Source organism: Leptonychotes weddellii, chromosome 11, assembly GCF_054177405.1.
Source record: "Leptonychotes weddellii isolate Sample4059 chromosome 11, ASM5417740v2, whole genome shotgun sequence".
NCBI lineage: Eukaryota > Metazoa > Chordata > Mammalia > Carnivora > Phocidae > Leptonychotes > Leptonychotes weddellii.
In genome coordinates, this window is record NC_138379.1 from 42781667 (window position 1) to 42798594 (window position 16928).

General features: G+C 53.7%; 1 protein-coding gene across 12 annotated transcripts in view; it reads left to right on the forward strand.

Moving 5' to 3' along the window:
* The window catches only part of DENND2B (DENN domain containing 2B), a 147333-nt gene that overhangs the window by 119438 nt on the left and 10967 nt on the right, over positions 1 to 16928 (forward strand). For 9 of the 12 annotated variants that reach the window (XM_031017224.2, XM_081798623.1, XM_081798621.1 and 6 more), the window contains 9 exons: positions 5067 to 5218; positions 6733 to 6948; positions 7883 to 7979; positions 8578 to 8622; positions 9615 to 9799; positions 11280 to 11389; positions 11605 to 11674; positions 14425 to 14502; positions 15089 to 15229. In XM_031017224.2, coding sequence (XP_030873084.1) covers positions 5067 to 5218; positions 6733 to 6948; positions 7883 to 7979; positions 8578 to 8622; positions 9615 to 9799; positions 11280 to 11389; positions 11605 to 11674; positions 14425 to 14502; positions 15089 to 15229 — 1094 coding nt within the window. The remainder of the gene's footprint in view (positions 1 to 5066; positions 5219 to 6732; positions 6949 to 7882; positions 7980 to 8577; positions 8623 to 9614; positions 9800 to 11279; positions 11390 to 11604; positions 11675 to 14424; positions 14503 to 15088; positions 15230 to 16928) is intronic. The other 3 variants (XM_031017245.2, XM_031017239.2, XM_031017249.2) reach the window with 3 other exon arrangements.

Here is a 16928-nt window from a genome sequence, read left to right on the forward strand (position 1 = left end):
TTTTGCTTCAGCCTTGTAGGGTGGGGGTGTGGGGCTGTTCAGCATCTGTAGTTAGTTCACTGCCCTGGACACAGCTTCCTCCTTTGTATCCCCTCCTTTGTATTTTAGCACTGGCTAAATTTCTAGACCAGGGAGGCTAGAGGGAAATATAAGAGAGAATATCTCTTTCTCTTAGATTCTGGTTGATCTATCCCTTTCTCCTTCCCTGGAGACAGGCCCAAGAATTTGGACCCCCCAGAGGCTTCACGGGGGCCCTTGTTGCTGAACTCTGAATGTCGGTTTCACTTTTGCCTGGGATTGACCAGTGCCTGGGACTTCCCAGGAGCCTTCTCTTCTGTTCTTGGCCCAGCCTGTGCTCTGTGAGGTTAAGGTCATTTCTGGTTCTGTTTGGATTAACCAACTCTTCTGCTGCCTTGCTTGCACAGGGACAGACAAAGCTTTGTTTTGGGTGTGTGATAATGGGGCTGTGGGGGGCACGGAGCACCCATGTTAAATCTCCATCTTGGGGACCAGCTGATTGGATTGGAGTTTCTGGTCAGTTAGAGGTTGAGGATCAGTTGGCCCAGAAACTACCATGTCTTTTCTATGAGCAGTGGACTTGAACGAGGGGCCTTGGGGAATTCGTTGGCCTCCCGCCCACATCAGGCATGACGCCTGGGGACCTGGGGTGGGATATTCCGAGACAGGCTGAGGTTTATCCTGCTAATTTGCAATAGGGGGGTTCAAAAATAAAGTTACTGCCTTGTTACTTCCTGGGGCTGTTAATTTTTGCCTGTCGAATTTGACATCTGCCCCTGGAAGATGCTGCTATTCCACAAAGCCTTATAATCATTTGCATTCTGAGCCTGACACTTAAAAATGCACCCAAGGAAGCAGCTTGTTAGGGAGTTATGTGGAGTGGCCTCGGCGCCTGACCAGGGAGCCTGGACTGCATTCCTGCAGAGATTCCCACTCCCATCAGCTAGTTGGGGCTGAGGGAGAGTTTCCAGGAACTTGAGTGGGATGGGAGCTGGGGACAGGGCCAGTCAGCCTGAGTGCAAAGCTTTTTGAGCTTCTGCTCTCTGTCATCTTCTCTCATTTGTCCCCAGGCTGGAAAGTAGTAAGGAACAGAGGGTACCTAACAACATTGAGGCTGCAGCCCAGAGGTGCAGCCCAGGGGAACGGTGCCTGGGCAGTTAGAGAAAGGTGTCCAGGCTTGGAGGGTGGGTAACAGTTGGCCCTTTAGAGCTCCCCATCTGATGTGCTGTGTGTTGGCGGAGGAAGGAGGGAGTTGGGCCTTTACCCTGGCCCTTTCTCCACTGTGTGAAGGAGGGGAAGAGGCTGAGCACCAGGAGAAACAGCTGGTTGGAACCAGGAGAGGTTTTGACAGGGAAGCTACAGACCCAGGGCCCTAGGCAGGGTGTGGTCAGGAAGCTTAGGATTCTGTTGAGAGAAATTCTCAGTGTCTGTGCACTTACACACCTCTTTCCTAACTGGTTCTTCTAGTTGTGTGTGTGTGAGTGAGTGCTGTTTGGTGTGTGTGGTTAATGACCAAAGGAGCTGTGGGGAGGAATGGGACAGGGCTGGGTGGGGCTGCTTTCTTCTTTCAAGAGGATCAGTGTGATAAGTTTGGGCTCTGACAAGCCCCTTTAAAAGTGCAAAGCAGAAATTCTTGGCGATGCCCTTGTTCCATATCTCATCAGCAAAGCTGGGAAGGGTTGAGACCTCTGGCTTCCCCCAGCTGGGCTTGATAAGATGGGGCTGCTCAGAGCCAGGCTTCTGGGGAAGAGGGCCTACCTCTTCTCCCTCTTCTCTCGTCAGGCAGTCAGTGCGGATCGCCCTCGAGGAATCTGTGTGGGTGGGAATGCAGGTGACAGTCTGGTGGTCTGCCAGGCTTCCTGTCTCCCATCCACGCCCCTGCTAACTCTTCACCGTGTTTCTCCACTCAGCTGTGGCTGCTCCAGCCTTGCTGTAGTCCTGTTCCCCCAAAGGAAGATCTGAGCCCTATTCCCCAGCCTTCCTCCTCTCCTGACTCTGAGCCATTGCTTTGGGATTAATTTTCTCTCAGCAGGTTCAGGTGTGGTTCTCCTCGGGGCCTGCTTGGTCTCTGCATATTATCCCCATCCCCTGAGCATCCTTACTCCCTGGAAGGATGACTGGGAGTACGTCCATGAGACAGCTCCAAAACGGTGGCCAGGACCAATCTAGGACATGGAGAGTAGCAGGTGAACAAGGGCTTTGAGGTCCCAGCTAAAGCTGGGGAGGCAGGGCTTGGGCTGCGGCCAGCAGTCATTTCTTGGAGCAGTGATGAGTGGCCTGGTTCTATCAGAGAGGATTTTAAACATTGCTGAAGAAGAAAGAGGCTGGTGTTAAGGCTGGGAAGGCAGGAGGAACAGGCTTTTGAGGCTTTCCTGAAATTTTGTTTCCAGAGGCCCTAGTAGTGAGACCCTGGTGTTCCCAACTGTTTTCTCCTAGGTTGTCATTGATGTGCCTCAATGTTGTGCATCTATTACTTCCCTGGGCCTCAGTCTCCTACATCTGTTTCTTGGAGCTTTGGCTTTTGTATCATTGTTCAAAGCTCTGACTCCTGGGGAAGAAAGAAGGAAGAGAAGGAAGGAGGGAGGGAGGAGTAAGGAAGGAAGGAAGGATGGAGGAAAGAGAGTTTGCCTGGGGAGTTATGTCACGGCAGTCAGAATCTATTAGGAGGTTTAGAAACATCTATCTAAAGCAGTGGTCCCTAACAGGGCAGGGGGATAATTTCATCCATCCACCCATCCTCCCTCCCCGCCCCTCCCCTCTTTCTTTCCATCCTTCCCTCTCTCCCCCCCAGTCCATCCATGCATGGACTTGTCCATCTGCTCAGGGGACATTTGACAGTGTCTGGAGACATTTTTGGTTCTTAACAACTGAGGGGATGCTACTGTCATCTAGTGGATTGAGGCCAGGGTTGCTGCTAAACATCCCGCAAATGCACAGGAGAGTCTACCACAACAAGAACCATCCAGCCCCAAATGTCAGTACTTTGGAGAAACTCTGATCTAAAGGAGTTGAGACAAGGTCATCCTGTTGGTTCAGGGATGATGATAAGTACTCTGGCTGGTCATCCAGCCCAAGGAAGTTTGGATTTGATGAGCTTGGAATAAATGTTCTTCCTGCCCCCATCTGAACAGTGATGCTCTGGTCCTGTTTCCCAAGGGTCAGGAAGATTGTGTCCTGGCATTCTTGAGTCCGTGACCCAGCCTCCCCCCCTCCCCCCCACGTCATCAATACAGGTTATATATTGGAGAGGGACCAGGAAGTACTGAGTCTCTCCTGCCTCCTCTCTAAGTGCCCAGAGTGGGGTAGGCTGGATGCCAGTTTTGATGCTTGGCTTCTTGAGCAGTGTTGCTGGGCCGGCTCTGCTTAGTCAGGACTCTGGAATGGAGACCAGTCATCTTTATAGCATGGCTGTGTTACAGGAAAACGTCTGTTCAGTTGCTGGGGCCTGGACTCTGCTTGGTGCTCGGAATCACTTCATCCAGTCCCAGATCCTATCTTGACCCATTCTTGACCTAGACCTTCAAGGGATTTGTGTTGCTCCCCTGGCAGCTTGATTAGCTGTGACAGAAATCCTTCCTTCACACCTCCTCCCTCCCCCTACCTCTGTGAAGGCATTTCCTAAATTCAGTGTAGTTTTCCATGGTAGTAATAAGTAGATACCCCCAGTATGGGGGGAATCTTGACTTTGGAAATCGAGAATTCTGTAAGCATTTAAGGATTGGTTTTTCTCCTGTGTCCCATCTTAGGAAAGCCTACACTCCCAGTGGCCTTATTTCTAGTCCTATAGCTCTTTCCTCTGCCTGCTCCCTGAGAAGTAGTTTCTGAACTCCTCTGGGGCGTGAGACACATCCGGGCATCTGCAGGGCTCAGCGGTCACCAGGCTCCATCCTGCTGCTGAACAGAGAAGAGGAGTGAGCCCTGTTCTCTTCGTGTGTGCCGCCCCTAGTAGAGGGTAGCATATACATGTTGGTCACCGGTTGCCGGGTCCCCAGCCCCAGACAGGGGCGTCCATGTGGCAGGGAGGATATGGAAAGACCGGGGAAGGGGGGCAGACGGCCGCGCTCACTCGCAGTGCCCACGGATCTGACCCGGTGCACAATGTTCTGGGCTGTAGGGAAGTCCAGGTTTGTGTTGTGGGGAAAGGGGCAGGCAGGTAGGGCCCTGGGAAGGAGATGCTTTCATGGTCAGGGACTGTGCTCTCTGCTCCCTGAGGTTTGCTGGTAGTGCCCGTACGGTGCCTGCTTCCAGGGCTCTTAGCCATTAGTCCTGAGAAGCCCAAACTGCCCACTCTCACCTCCTTGGCACAGATGGCTATCAGGCCTTTCACACCTCCCCTGTGTCACAGCAGGAGGGCTTGTCCCAAAAGGGAAGTGAAGACCATCTCGTTGCGAGGCCAGCGGTGGAAGAAACAGACTGGCCCTGTAGTGACAGCGGTGCATGGAGCAGATAATGACTGAGCTGTCACTACTTGGCTCAGCCCTGTTCTGGTGTGGGGTTACCTGTGGACCAAATGGCAGAGCTGCCCAGAGAGAGTCGGTGCACAGTATAGGAAGTGAGAGGGAGGCCTGGCAGCCCCCTGCTCCTTATAGTTCGGTAGTGTTCCTCCGTGCCCAGCCCCCAGAGTGCGTCCTCAGGGAGCATCGGTAGCAGGACAGCCGTGTGACCTCTGAAAGCCTTTCCTACCTTGAACTGTACATCTCTGGGGCTTTCACAGCGGGAGGACTGGAGCCAAAGAATGAAGCCTGGTATTGGCTTTGTCCTCTGGCTGGGCACGGGCAGGGGTAGCTGAACCAGTCTTGTGCAATCTCTGAATTTATAAAGCAGAGGCCAGATGAGGCTGAGCTGAACTGGGGGTGGGTGGTTTGCTTCTGGACTTGGAGCCGGGATCTGTTTGTAGCCTCTCCGCTGCAGACGGGCAGCTGTATGACTCATGGGCTGAAGGGCCAGGCAGAAGCCATTCTCTTTGGTTCACAGGAATTCTGCTTGTTTATTTGTGAGTGTGTTTCCTCCTTCCCTTCTCCCAGTCTCTGACTTCTCCCCCTCTGCAGGAGATCTGCCCAAGGAGAATCCTTATGAGGATGTGGACTTAAAGAGCCGAAGAGCAGGACGAAAATCCCAGCAACTGTCTGAAAACTCCTTGGACTCTTTGCACAGGATGTGGGGTCCTCAGGACAGGAAGTACAACAACCCACCCACTCAGGTAATGGCAGCCCCGACTTGGGCCAGCACAAGGGCCACAGTGGAGGCCTGTCCTACCAGGATGTGGGCCCGCTTCCACTCACACTCTTTCCCTCACTAGTGCTTGGCAAAGGAGGTGACCTCAGGAAAGAGCTCTGCATGCAGGGACTTCTGCCATGTTGAAATCCTTGTGGGCAAGCGAGAGGTGCTCCCTGGGCACCCTGCCCTCCTTTCTCCCCTTTACTACTCGAGCTCTGTGCTACAACACGGAGGCATGAGCCCCGGCTGCCTCCTGGCCTGTCATTGTTCCTGCTCCCCTTCTGTGGGTAGCAGGAAGACGGGGCCCTGGTTGGAGTCTTGGTATTTGGCAGCTCTGGCAGAAACGATCTCAGTACTGGCATTTGGGGGCCAGGCATAGGCCCAAGAACCAGATTTGGAGAGCTAGACAGGTGTCTACCAGACCTGGAGCTACTCGTATTGGAGGGAATAAAAGACTGAATACTCAAGGAATGGACTGATAGAAGGCAGAATGAGAAAAAAGATGGAGAGTCAAAGGAGACCGTTAGACTTGAGCTCCTTCTGGCCTTGTCCAGGGTGGACAGGAGGCAAGAGAAGGGAGGCGCTTTCTCGGACCTACCCAGGCAACTCTAATTCTGTTTGCAAATGGAGGGACCTAGACGTTTTATAACATTGGCTGGAGAATATAGAAATGATTTCTTCTGGCTTTGGAATGATGTAATCATTTTTATAAAAGATTCACCTTTTTCATGTGCTGTATTCAAACAGGCTTCCACTGAATTTGTGCGGCCAGCCGGATTGGGTGGGAAGAGGATGCTGGGGGACGGGAGGAAGGAGGACTGGCTGAAGAGGGATGAGAGACGATGCCAGATGCAGACAGCGGGTGGGAGGTGGGCCGAGTTGGCAGGGGTGCTGCCTTTCTAGCAGGGAGCAGGATCTGCAGAGAGTAAGGTGCCTGTGCAGAAGGGTGCTGGTTTCAACGGAGGGAGTAGATCAGGGCTGGGGAGGGGCAGCTGCAGTGAAGGAGCCACCTGTGAGGCCCACCTTGCCAGGCTTTGGGAGTGAGGGCCCAGAGCCCTTATGTACTGCCTGGAAGAGGTGAGCGGGGCCAGGCTGCCATGTGGATTATGGCCCCTGCTAAGGAAGCTTTTTAGGACTGGATCAGGGGCTGTGGGAGGGAGATGAGCTCCATCAGCCAGGCTGAATAATGAGTAAAGGCTAAGCCTTGTCCCACAGCTCAGGAGGAGCCCCCAGAATTCCCGCTTGTCCTTCTCTTTTCCACTCAGATGAGAGCCCAGTTTTCTTAGCCTCTGTTTTCTTTTTTTCTGGCAGAGGTGGTTCAGCTTCCTTTATGGAAGCCCATATCTCATCTAGCCCTGACCTGCTGATTAGCAGCTGAGGTCTTACGAGAGGAAACCCAGGCAGAGGGAAATTCCAGGGTGGGATTCAGGGGAGCCAGGGATGCCAGCCAAGGCATCTGTGCTGAACCCCTCTCCCCCATCTTCTCTCCCATGCCAGCTCTCCTTGAAACCCAGCAGCCAGTCCCTGCGCAGTGGGCACTGGTCAGAGAGGAAGAGCCACCGGCTGCCGCGATTACCCAAGAGGCACAGCCATGACGACATGCTGCTGCTGGCTCAGCTGAGCCTGCCGTCTTCACCCTCCAGCCTCAACGAGGACAGCCTCAGTACCACCAGCGAGCTGCTGTCCAGCCGCAGGGCCCGCCGCATTCCTAAGGTAGCCTCCCCAGGGGAGCCGCCTGGGGCTGGCTGGGCAGGTGGGCGGGCAGGTGGGCAGCTCTCTCCCTCCCCTCCTTCCCTAATCTGGGGCTGCTTCCTCAGTTCTCCTTGAATAAATTCTGCGCCCTTGCACTGGCCTTTCTTTTTCATCTGGTTAATTCCCTGTCTTATTACCAAAGATGCATTAAGTGATTCATGGGTGCACAGACGTTAGGGGAGGGACAGGCAGGCCTCTCTTCCAAGGAGCACTCCATGCCTTCGAGTGACCAGAAACCAGTCCTTTAGGAGACTCCCCATTAGTGAGTGTGAGGTGTGCACTTGGAGAGCTCTGTGCACACATAAACACTTCCAGGCTTTGAAGGACCTAGGACTCAAACCTGAGTCTTCCTTTCTCTGACTCTCAGAATTGAGAGTTTTCAGCAATGATTTGCACGCACAGGCAGTCAGACCCAAATCCCCAGGCCAAAGCGGCAGGATTTAGCCAAATGGTATTTTTAGCCGGCAAACAATGCTTGGGTATATTGGGAATTTAGCTCCTTCCTGTCGTGGCCCCAGGTTATAGCCTAGAGGGAAAGGCTCCAGTCCTTGTTCCTGTTATTACGTCTGAGGAGCTCTTTGTCTCCGTTGGTTCATTGACTCTGGGGACCCAGAAGCTCCCATCCTGTGTCGTTTGATCACAGTTCCTTCCTCTGGGGAGCTAAGTTTAACATCCTTGTGTAGGGGCAGGAGACCACTGAGGGGACGAGGGAGAGGAGAGCTACCGGCCCGTCTGCACTTGGGGTCAGTGCAGCCGGGAGACCAGTACTGGGTCCAGTATGGGGAGGGCAGAAAGCTTGCACCTTGAGGGAACGAAAGGGCTACTAATCAGCCTTCTTGGAAATAGGGGCAGCTGATGTTAAGGTTATCTCACCTTCCCTGCTTTTCTCACCCAGCTTGTCCAAAGAATTAACTCCATCTATAATGCCAAGAGGGGAAAGAAGAGATTAAAAAAACTGTCAATGTCCAGCATTGAGACAGCATCACTGAGAGGTAGGCCTTGATGTCTGAGCTGCTTCAGGTGTCTGGGGCCCTTGGGCAGTAGGAACAGGGAGAAGCATGATCTAGCTTTAGTTTATCCTTCTGTGGGCCAATCCCAGGATCCTCCTGCCTTCTAGGAGGGTAGAGTCCTACCAAGAAGTGGCCCATAGAAGGGGAGGGCCAAAGAGGGAAGGAAACCATGGGATGGGTTAGTTCAGGCTTTGGGCTGTGAGGCCCTGATGAGGGAGGTGGGTGTGGGAATCTGCTTCTGGCAAAAGGAAAGGCCAGACTTACTGAGAACTGTGGTCTGTTTCCCATTTCAAATCTTGGCGTCCTGGAGGCAGGCCCTGTGATCCAGGCCTGTAGGCCTCTCTGCTGGCTCGGCCTCCAGCTCAGGCCTTCAGCAGCTTCCCCCAGAGCAGGACTGGATGGAGAGGGGTTTGTATAGTGATTAGCACCTGTGGTTTGAGCTCAGAGGGACCCTGGGCCCAGGGGGGCCCAGAAGAGGTATGATCCATCCCTCGTGAGAAGAGCTGGGAGGGGGGCACAGGAAACGTTGGCTGTGGGGCAGCGGCTCAGCAAGCGTGCACTCCTACTGTTACTTTTCCAGATGAGAATAGTGAGAGCGAGAGCGACTCTGACGACAGGTTCAAAGGTGAGGCGTGGCTCCCCGAGAGCACGGAATCCCTTCCCAGCCCTGGCTGTAGAGTCACCCCCCTTCCTCTGCACATATAGTTCCGACGTCCCCAGGTGGCCTGCTTTGGAGAGGCAAGAGGCAGGCAGGATAGCAGCCAACAGAGCTAAGAGCTGTAGGGGAGTCCCCTCCTACTGCGTGCAAGGCAGCCCTGGGAGGGTTGAACTCAGACGTCCCCCTTCACCTGGACTTCCCCACGGTCTTGTCCACAAGAACTGGGTGCCAGATTTGCCTGGTAAATGCTGCAAATCTGGAGGGTCAGAGGTGGGTTTAGAAGATTACAAGTACCTCTCCTGGCTGTAAGAATTGTGCCAGCCTGAGGAAACTGGTCCTCTGGAGGCCCTGAGACCACTTACGCCCCATATCCATAGAGAGGAGGACTGACACCTCCCTGAAAAGGTTTTGGAAACTTCCCGTTCCAGCAGCCTTGGATAAATCTCTGTTCTTTCTCTACTGGGAAACCTGTCTAGACTTTCCTGGATGGCTAAAGTATGTGAGAGCTAGCTCCCTCCTTCCGTCCTCCACTGGTCCCCCAGGCAAGTGGGCAAATGGACTTTGGGCTGGGGACAGGGACAAAGGGTCCAAGTCCAAGGACTCTGAGAGGGACCCAGGACAAAGCCTTCTTGGAGGTTCGTGTTGGTACTAGGCAGGGGTAGGTGGGTGCCTGGGTTTTGCCTGGCTTAGGCAGTCCTGTCAGTCCCCGCCCAGCCTCCAGAAGCTCCAGAAGGCCCAGCGCAGCAGCTCCCTGTGGCAGGGCAGAGCCTTTGCACAGGCGTAGACACTTTGCTCTTGCCACTTCAGCCCCAGACCCAGCTGTGAGAGGGTGTCAGGCCAGGCTTCTGCGCTTAGAGGTGGTCCACAGAGGCAGAGCCTGAGACTGGGGTGGAAGGGGGCTGATGTGGGGTCTGTGATGGTCCAGCCTGCCTGAGCCCTGACATACACCCTGCCCCCAGCCCACACGCAGCGCCTGGTCCACATCCAGTCCATGCTGAAGCGTGCACCCAGCTATCGGACTCTGGAGCTGGAACTGCTCGAGTGGCAGGAGCGGGAGCTTTTTGAGTACTTTGTGGTGGTGTCCCTCAAGAAGAAGCCATCTCGAAACACCTACCTCCCTGAAGTCTCCTACCAGTTTCCCAAGGTGAGGCCATCTCTCCCCCATCCCACCCCTCCTCTAGCACCTTCTGTCTGCCTGGCCCATCTCTGGGGCAAGAGAGATCCTGTTCCTGCCATAGCCACTCACCTCGCTGCGACAGCCCTGAGCATGGTGCCTGCCAGCTAGCAGGGAAGAGAGGGTTTCCGGGGCATGGGTTTGGGCCAGTGCTTGTTCAGAGGATGAGGGTGCAGAGAACACCTCCCAGTATGCCTAGAATAAAACCCAAATTGCTTATAAGGATGGCAAGGGGCCTGCGGAAGGGCCCCCACGTACTTCTCATACTTTATTTCTCTCTTTTTAACCACTCTATTGAGACCTAATTCACATACTGTTTAATTCAGCTATTTGAAGTATATAATTTGGGATGCTTGGGTGGCTCAGTTGGTTAAGCGTCTGCCTTCAGCTCAGGTCCTGACCGAGCCCCACATCGGGCTCCCTGCTCAGTGGGGAGTCTGCTTCTCCCTCTGCCTGCTTGTGCTCTCTCTCTCTGACAAATAAATAAATAAAATTAAAAAAAAATTTAAAAAAAGTAAAGTATACAATTCAATGACTTTTAGTATATTCAGAGTTGTACAATCAATATTAGGACATTTTTTTAAAAAGAGTTTATTTATTTGAGAGAGAGAGAGTGCAAGCAAGCAGGGTTGGGGGAGCAGAGGGGAAAGGAGAGGGAGAGGGGAAGAGAATATGAAGCAGACTCCATGCCCAGCGTGGAGCCTGACAAAGGGCTCAGTCCCACGACCACGAGATCATGACCTGAGCTGAAACCAAGAATCGAGCGCTTAACCAACTGAGCCACCGAGGTGTCCCTGGAACATGTTTATCACCCCAAAAAGAAATTGTGTATCCCATTAGCTGTCACTCTCCATCCCCCCACCTACCTTCCCTCTTACCACACCTTCCCTGTCCATCACCAGCCAGCCAACCTAGCCTCCTTGCTCTCTGCCTCAGCCTGGAATGTTCTTTCTTCAGCTCTACACATGGTGGCTGGCTTTTTTTCATTCCTCATTCTCTGCCCAGATAGTACTTCTTCCAGGAGATCTTTCCAGATACCTAAAGTATCCCTCCCCATGTCCAGTTCTCTCTGTCATAGTGCCCTCTTTATTTCCTTTGTGGCACCCTTGGGGATTTCGTTGTCAATTGTCTCAGTCTCCTGACCAGAATGTGCAGGGACAGGGACCTTACCCACTTTGTCTTCCATCAGTAGCCCCAGCGCGTGACACAGTGCCAGGTGCCACATAGAAAGCACTCATTTGGCACCTACTGAATGAATAAATGATGTCTCGGCTCGCACCCAGACCTCTCTGTAAGAATCGGGAATGGGGACAGGACTGCTGAGAAGCATGCCAGTTGGCCGGATGCCATCTAAAGCTCTTAGGGGAGGAGATGCTTCTCAGCCACCCCCCTCCATCCCAGGATCCATGTCTTCTCTCATCTGTCTCTCCCCAAATCCCTCTCCCTGCAGCTGGACCGACCCACCAAGCAGATGCGGGAGGCAGAGGAGAGGCTCAAGGCCATCCCCCAGTTTTGCTTCCCTGATGCCAAGGACTGGCTCCCTGTGTCGGAGTACAGCAGGTGAGGCCTGGCCCAGTCTGGCCGAGGCAGGAAGGGGGCATCGGCTCCGTGACTCCCACAGCAGGGGCAACTGCACAGGACATGCCGGCGTCCTGGCCTCTGCTCTTCCCGCCAGCTGGCCCTTCACCTCCTCCCTGGGAGGGCATTCCCTCTTCTGGGGTGCTATTTCCTGGGTCCTCTGACCTTCCCTGACGCCAGGCCCCTCCCCGTTCCAGTGAGACCTTCTCTTTCATGCTGACTGGGGAAGACGGCAGCAGGCGCTTCGGCTACTGCAGGCGCTTACTGGTGAGTAGAGCCGTGCAGCCCTGGGGGGACTGGGCTGCACAGTATGTGTGTGTGCACCTTCCTCAACTCTGGCTTGTGTGGGATTCTACGTTCTGCTTCCTTGTGTGCTCCTCGAGGCCACCCCCCAAGACATGCACGCGCGTGCGCACGCACGCACGCACACGCGCACACGCACGCACGCAGGCACCCAGATGAGGCACTCCTAGGATGGCAGGACTCACAGTGACCCCTCTGCTCAGGCCCCAGGATCTAAGATAAACTGTGGTGAGAGGAGAGAGTGGATCACCTCCTACTGGACTGTCCTATGGTTTTAACTTTCCTACACTTTTTCTTCTCCTTCATTTCCCTCGGGCTCTGGGCTCTGGTGCTGTTGCTGGAGTGCAGGATCATATCACCCCAGCTATGTGTGTGTATCGGACAGGGGTGGAGGACAACCTTCCTCATGCCCATACCTGGCCAGCTGATGTGAGGAGGCATCCTGTCCGTGGTCTGGTAGTGTTGGAGGCCGAGGAGGGACAGAGCAGTACCTTCTATGGGATTCTGGGAGAGATGCCTTGAACACAGGGGAAAGGGAGGGTTTTGAAAACATAAGCCATGTTATAGAGAGAGAAACCCTTCCCCGTCTCCCTTCCCATTAGTCCTGGGAAATAATCAGATGGAGGTAAGGTAAAGAGGGAGTCCTGTTGCACTCTCCCCTGGAGTTCACTAGGATGTTGTTGGTTTGGGGTGTCAGCAGTGTTTCACGGTTCATGCCTTAATGGGACAAAGACTCACTAGATGCCAGTCTAAGCACAGATGAGAAGGATCCTAGGCAGGGACCCCAGATGAAGGATTCTGGGCCATTCATTCATTCATTCATTCTGAAACACATACCATACTCCTGTTGAGGGTCAGGCAACACGTTAAATGCACCTAAAAAGGAGTTAGACATGAATCCCATCCAATCCTCAAGGAATTTTAGATAGTCTAGTAGAGGAGGTCAGACTTTGAATGTAGAAGGGAAGACAAAGGGAATAAACTATTATTTAGGACCTGTTATGTTCCAGGCTGGATGCTTTAAGTATGTCATCTTCTTTAATCCTTAGGGGAGAGTTCATGAAGTAGTACTATGTCCGTCAGTTTCTATAGATTAAGAAATCAAGACTCGGGGGGAATAACTTGCCCAGGATCACACAGCCAGTGAGAGACAGAGCCAGGATTGACTCTAAGTTCTTTGATACTCTTGGATCGCCCCAAAGGGTAGTCTGGGGAGAAGGGATATTTGGATATTGAATGCCCGGTGAGTAGGGCTAAGGGAATGTGGAGCAGTACAGATGCCAGGTGGGGAGCCAGCAGAGGCCAGCATGCCCCAGATTCACCTGGGCCTGGAGACGAGCATTCCGAAGGCTGCCTTTGCAGGAATGGTGATGGAGCAGAGCTGCTCCTTTGCAGCGGGCCTGCTGCCCCCAGGGAAGAGCATGTTTGTCCTGGCGTGCTCAGAGAGGGCCTGGGCTGGGTCCCTGCCAAGGGGGCTGGCACTAGCTCGGCATTCCTGCAGATTGGACACAATGATTCTAACCCAAATCCCACATACTTGATTTAATCACTTGGGGCTTTAGGGGAGGCGGGGGAGAGGGAAAGAGAGAGGAGTGAGTTTCAGGCCTAATATGGACAAAAACAGATTCTGCCTTCTCTTTAGATCTGTGACATTCGGCCAGCAGGTTTGGAAACTGAAATGGGCCCATCTGCATTTGCTTAGCAGCCTGCATGAGGGGCCAGCACCTGCTCTGTGCTCCCTCCCTACTCGGCCTTGCCAGACACTCAGGCCTCTGAGCCAGAGGCAGCCACAGAGCCCTGCCAGCCCCTTGCTGGAGACGTAGACTCTGGTGGCGTCACCCCAACCTGCATTTGGGGGCTCCAGGCCTGGGGAGCTCTCAGGGCACATCTCCTCCAGCCACTCACCTTTTCAATCCCCCTTTTCCTTTGTTCTCCTCTTCTAGCACACTTCTATTCTCTGTCTTTGCGTCCCTTTCCCTTCTGTCCTGTCAGAAGGCAGCATGCTTTAGCGGTGAGATAGCAACTCAGAGGCCAAAACAGACTCCTGGCTCCATGACTTTTAGATGCATGTCCTTGGGCAATGAGTTATTCTTTTTGTAACTCAGTTTACTCATCTATAGAATGCAGATGATAGTGCCCGTGTACTATCTCTCTCAGGCTTTTTGTAAAGTACCAAGCCCAGGCCTCAGATATGGTAAACATTCAATAAATAGTAGTTTGCCGCCCTTATCTCTGTTCAGTTTGTCTTACTAGAGTGGGGTGGATCGAGGAAGGGAGGCAAGGGGGACCTAGAATGGGGATGTTTTACGGAATGTCCCCTGTGAGGGGCAGGGGACTCCATGGCTTACTCCGAGGAATGTACACAGGTCCCTCTCATGACCATTGTGTCCTCTGGATTCCCAGCTTTTGCCATGTAAATCCACGAATCACCATCTAGCTTTTGCCAGGCTGCTTCCTCCTTCGCCAGCGGCCTCCTGGGAGGAACTCGGCAGGAGTCTGGCACCTTGGGCTGGAAGACCCAGTGGAGGCTGAAGCCTGCCCCCGAAGAGTGTCAGCCTTTTCTCTGGGGGCCTGGTTGAGTAGCTGTTTAGAAGAGGTTTGCAGTCGTCCACTAGATCAGTCCTTAGTCCTCAGTTCCCCAGGAAAGGAGCCGGATGTAGTAATCGTGCCTTCTCTGTATCTGTCTGTCTCTCCTCCGCCTCATCCCGACCCAGCCGAGTGGGAAAGGGCCTCGGTTGCCGGAGGTATACTGTGTCATCAGCCGCCTTGGCTGCTTCGGCTTGTTTTCCAAGGTAAGAGGGCTCTGGCTTACTTCCCTCCCCTTTCCCCAGCTGACAGCTCCCACAGGAGTATCTGTAGTCAGCTCAGATGAGAAAACCACCTGTGTGCATAAGCGAGCAAGCGAGTGGGCATGAGCAAGAGAATGCAAGAGCAAGTACAGGGAGCTCTTGGACTCTTTCCTGTTCCCAAGCCTGGCTCCCCATCTGGCCAGCTGGCATCTCCCCAGCTCCTGCACCAACATGGTCTGCCAATGTCGCAGTCCACCCTGGGCCATGGGCAGAGCCGGAGTCCTTGGGGACAGAGACCCCCCCGCCCACCTGGGGAAGCCAAGTGCCCAGGGACCCGACTTACAAGTGGTGTTTCCTTTGCCCAGCTCCTGGGTGTGAGGCAAGGACGAGTTAGTGAGCAGAGCAGTCATCGAGTGCCAAGGGAAGCAGGAAGGCTAGAGTGTAAAGCTGCTGGCGAGACAGTCCTCCTGTCCCCTAGCTTTTGGCCCCGGCTGGTCAGATGCCACGCTGCCCTCTTCTCTGCCCAGGAGGTAGGGAAGGGCAGCGTCCTGACACCCTTCCTCTTCGGGCTGCCGGTGGTTGGGCACAGGTCCTAGATGAGGTGGAGCGCCGGCGTGGGATCTCTGCCGCCTTGGTCTATCCCTTCATGAGAAGTCTCATGGAGTCGCCCTTCCCTGCCCCAGGGAAGACCATCAAAGTGAAGACATTTCTTCCAGGTGCTGGCAATGAGGTAGGGATTTCTGCTGCCTCTTCTCTCAGACTATGGATGGGGGCTAGCTAAGGCTGCAGTCCCTGGGAGGGGCAGAGCACGGCCCCTTCCTTGCTCACCGTGTGTGTACAGCTAATCAGTAAGGACTGGAAAAGTGAATGACAGAACTGTCACTGGGGCCCAACTCCCTGCAGCTCCTAGGGGGCCTTCCCTGACCTGCTTGGACTCAACTACATTCCACCTGCCCTCCTTTTATTCATTCATCAGCTCTTTACCGACAGTGCTCTCTCACAGTCAGGGATGGCGCCAGACCTTGGGGCAGCCATGAAGTTGAAGTAGGCCACAGCTCTGTCCCTGTGGAGTTCATAATCTAGTGGGAGAGACCAATATTAAATACATATGTCTGCTTTTAAGTAGATAATTCCTGAACATTTTAAGTGCCAAGTGCAAGCATGGGAGTAAGAGTGTGTGACAGGGGACCTGCTCTAGGTTAGGGGGCCCGGGAAGGCTTTCTCTGAGAAGGTGACTTAGGTGAGTAGAGTCAGCTAAATGAAGTGGGGGAGGGAGACTGAAAGAGAAGGGTGTGGATGGGAGAAGGTTATTCCAGATAGAGTGGGAACAGCACCTGCAAAGGCACATGTCGGCAAAGTGACAAGGAACTGAAAAAAGGCCAAGATGGTTGAAAGGGTGGTGAGCAGGGCAGGAGAGGCAGCGAGGGCCACATCACAGTGTGCCTGCTAGGCCAAGTTAAGGATTTTGGAGTTTATCTAAAGCAGGATTATAAGATCTGAGAGACAATTTTAAAAGCTCACTCTGGCTGCTGTGGAGATCGTGGATCGGAGTGAAAGCAGGGAGACCTGCTAGGCTCCTATACAGTAGGACAGGAGATGATATGATAGTAGCTTGGATTAAGGAGTGGTAGAAGAGGTAAGAAGTGGGTGGATTTGAGATACGTTTTAGACTTAGGATCAGAAGTACTTTTATATGCAGTGTTAGGGAGATTTTAAGGCTAACTCCCAGCTTTTTGGCTCGAGCTTCAGGGTAGTTGCCGGCGTACTGCCTGTGGAGGGAGTGGGCTCCGAGGAGGAAGCAGGGAAGTGGATTTTGTAGGTGTTATGTTTAAGATACCTGGCTGGCACCCAAGAGAAGATGTTTCGTAGCAGAAAGTGTAGATAGGGAAGAGAAGAGAGCCCAGACTCGGTCCTCCTTGGACCTGGGGAACTCCAACGTTTGGGGGTCCTGCAAAAGAGGAGGAGCAACCCCCAGGAGTGAGAAGACAGGAGGGATAGCAGGCCGTGGCTTGGAAGCCAAGGAAGGGGGCATCTTAAGAAGGAAGGGGTGCTCAGGTGAGGTCAGGATGAGGAATGGCCAGCTGCCTTGACAAGAGTGGATCTCAGTGGAGCAGGAACTGAGGGGCCTAGATACCTGAGTGGAGTGAGTTGAGAAGTGAAGAGGGGTGAGAAAGTGGAAATAGCCTGCATAGACTTCTCTTCGAGAGGCTTGGTTGTGAAGAGGACTTGGGAAGGGGGGGGGGCAGTGGTTGAAAGGGGGGAGTTTGTGGAAGATGGTCATCTGGAGGCTGGTGGGAATGACCCAGCGGAGGCAGAGGTGAAAGCGGATAGTCAGGAGAGGGAGGGGACAGTCAGACTGTGGCCGAGGAGGCAGCAGGGCTGTGGGATCCAGGGAAGGACTGGTTTCGGTTAGGAGAGATGGGCCCTTC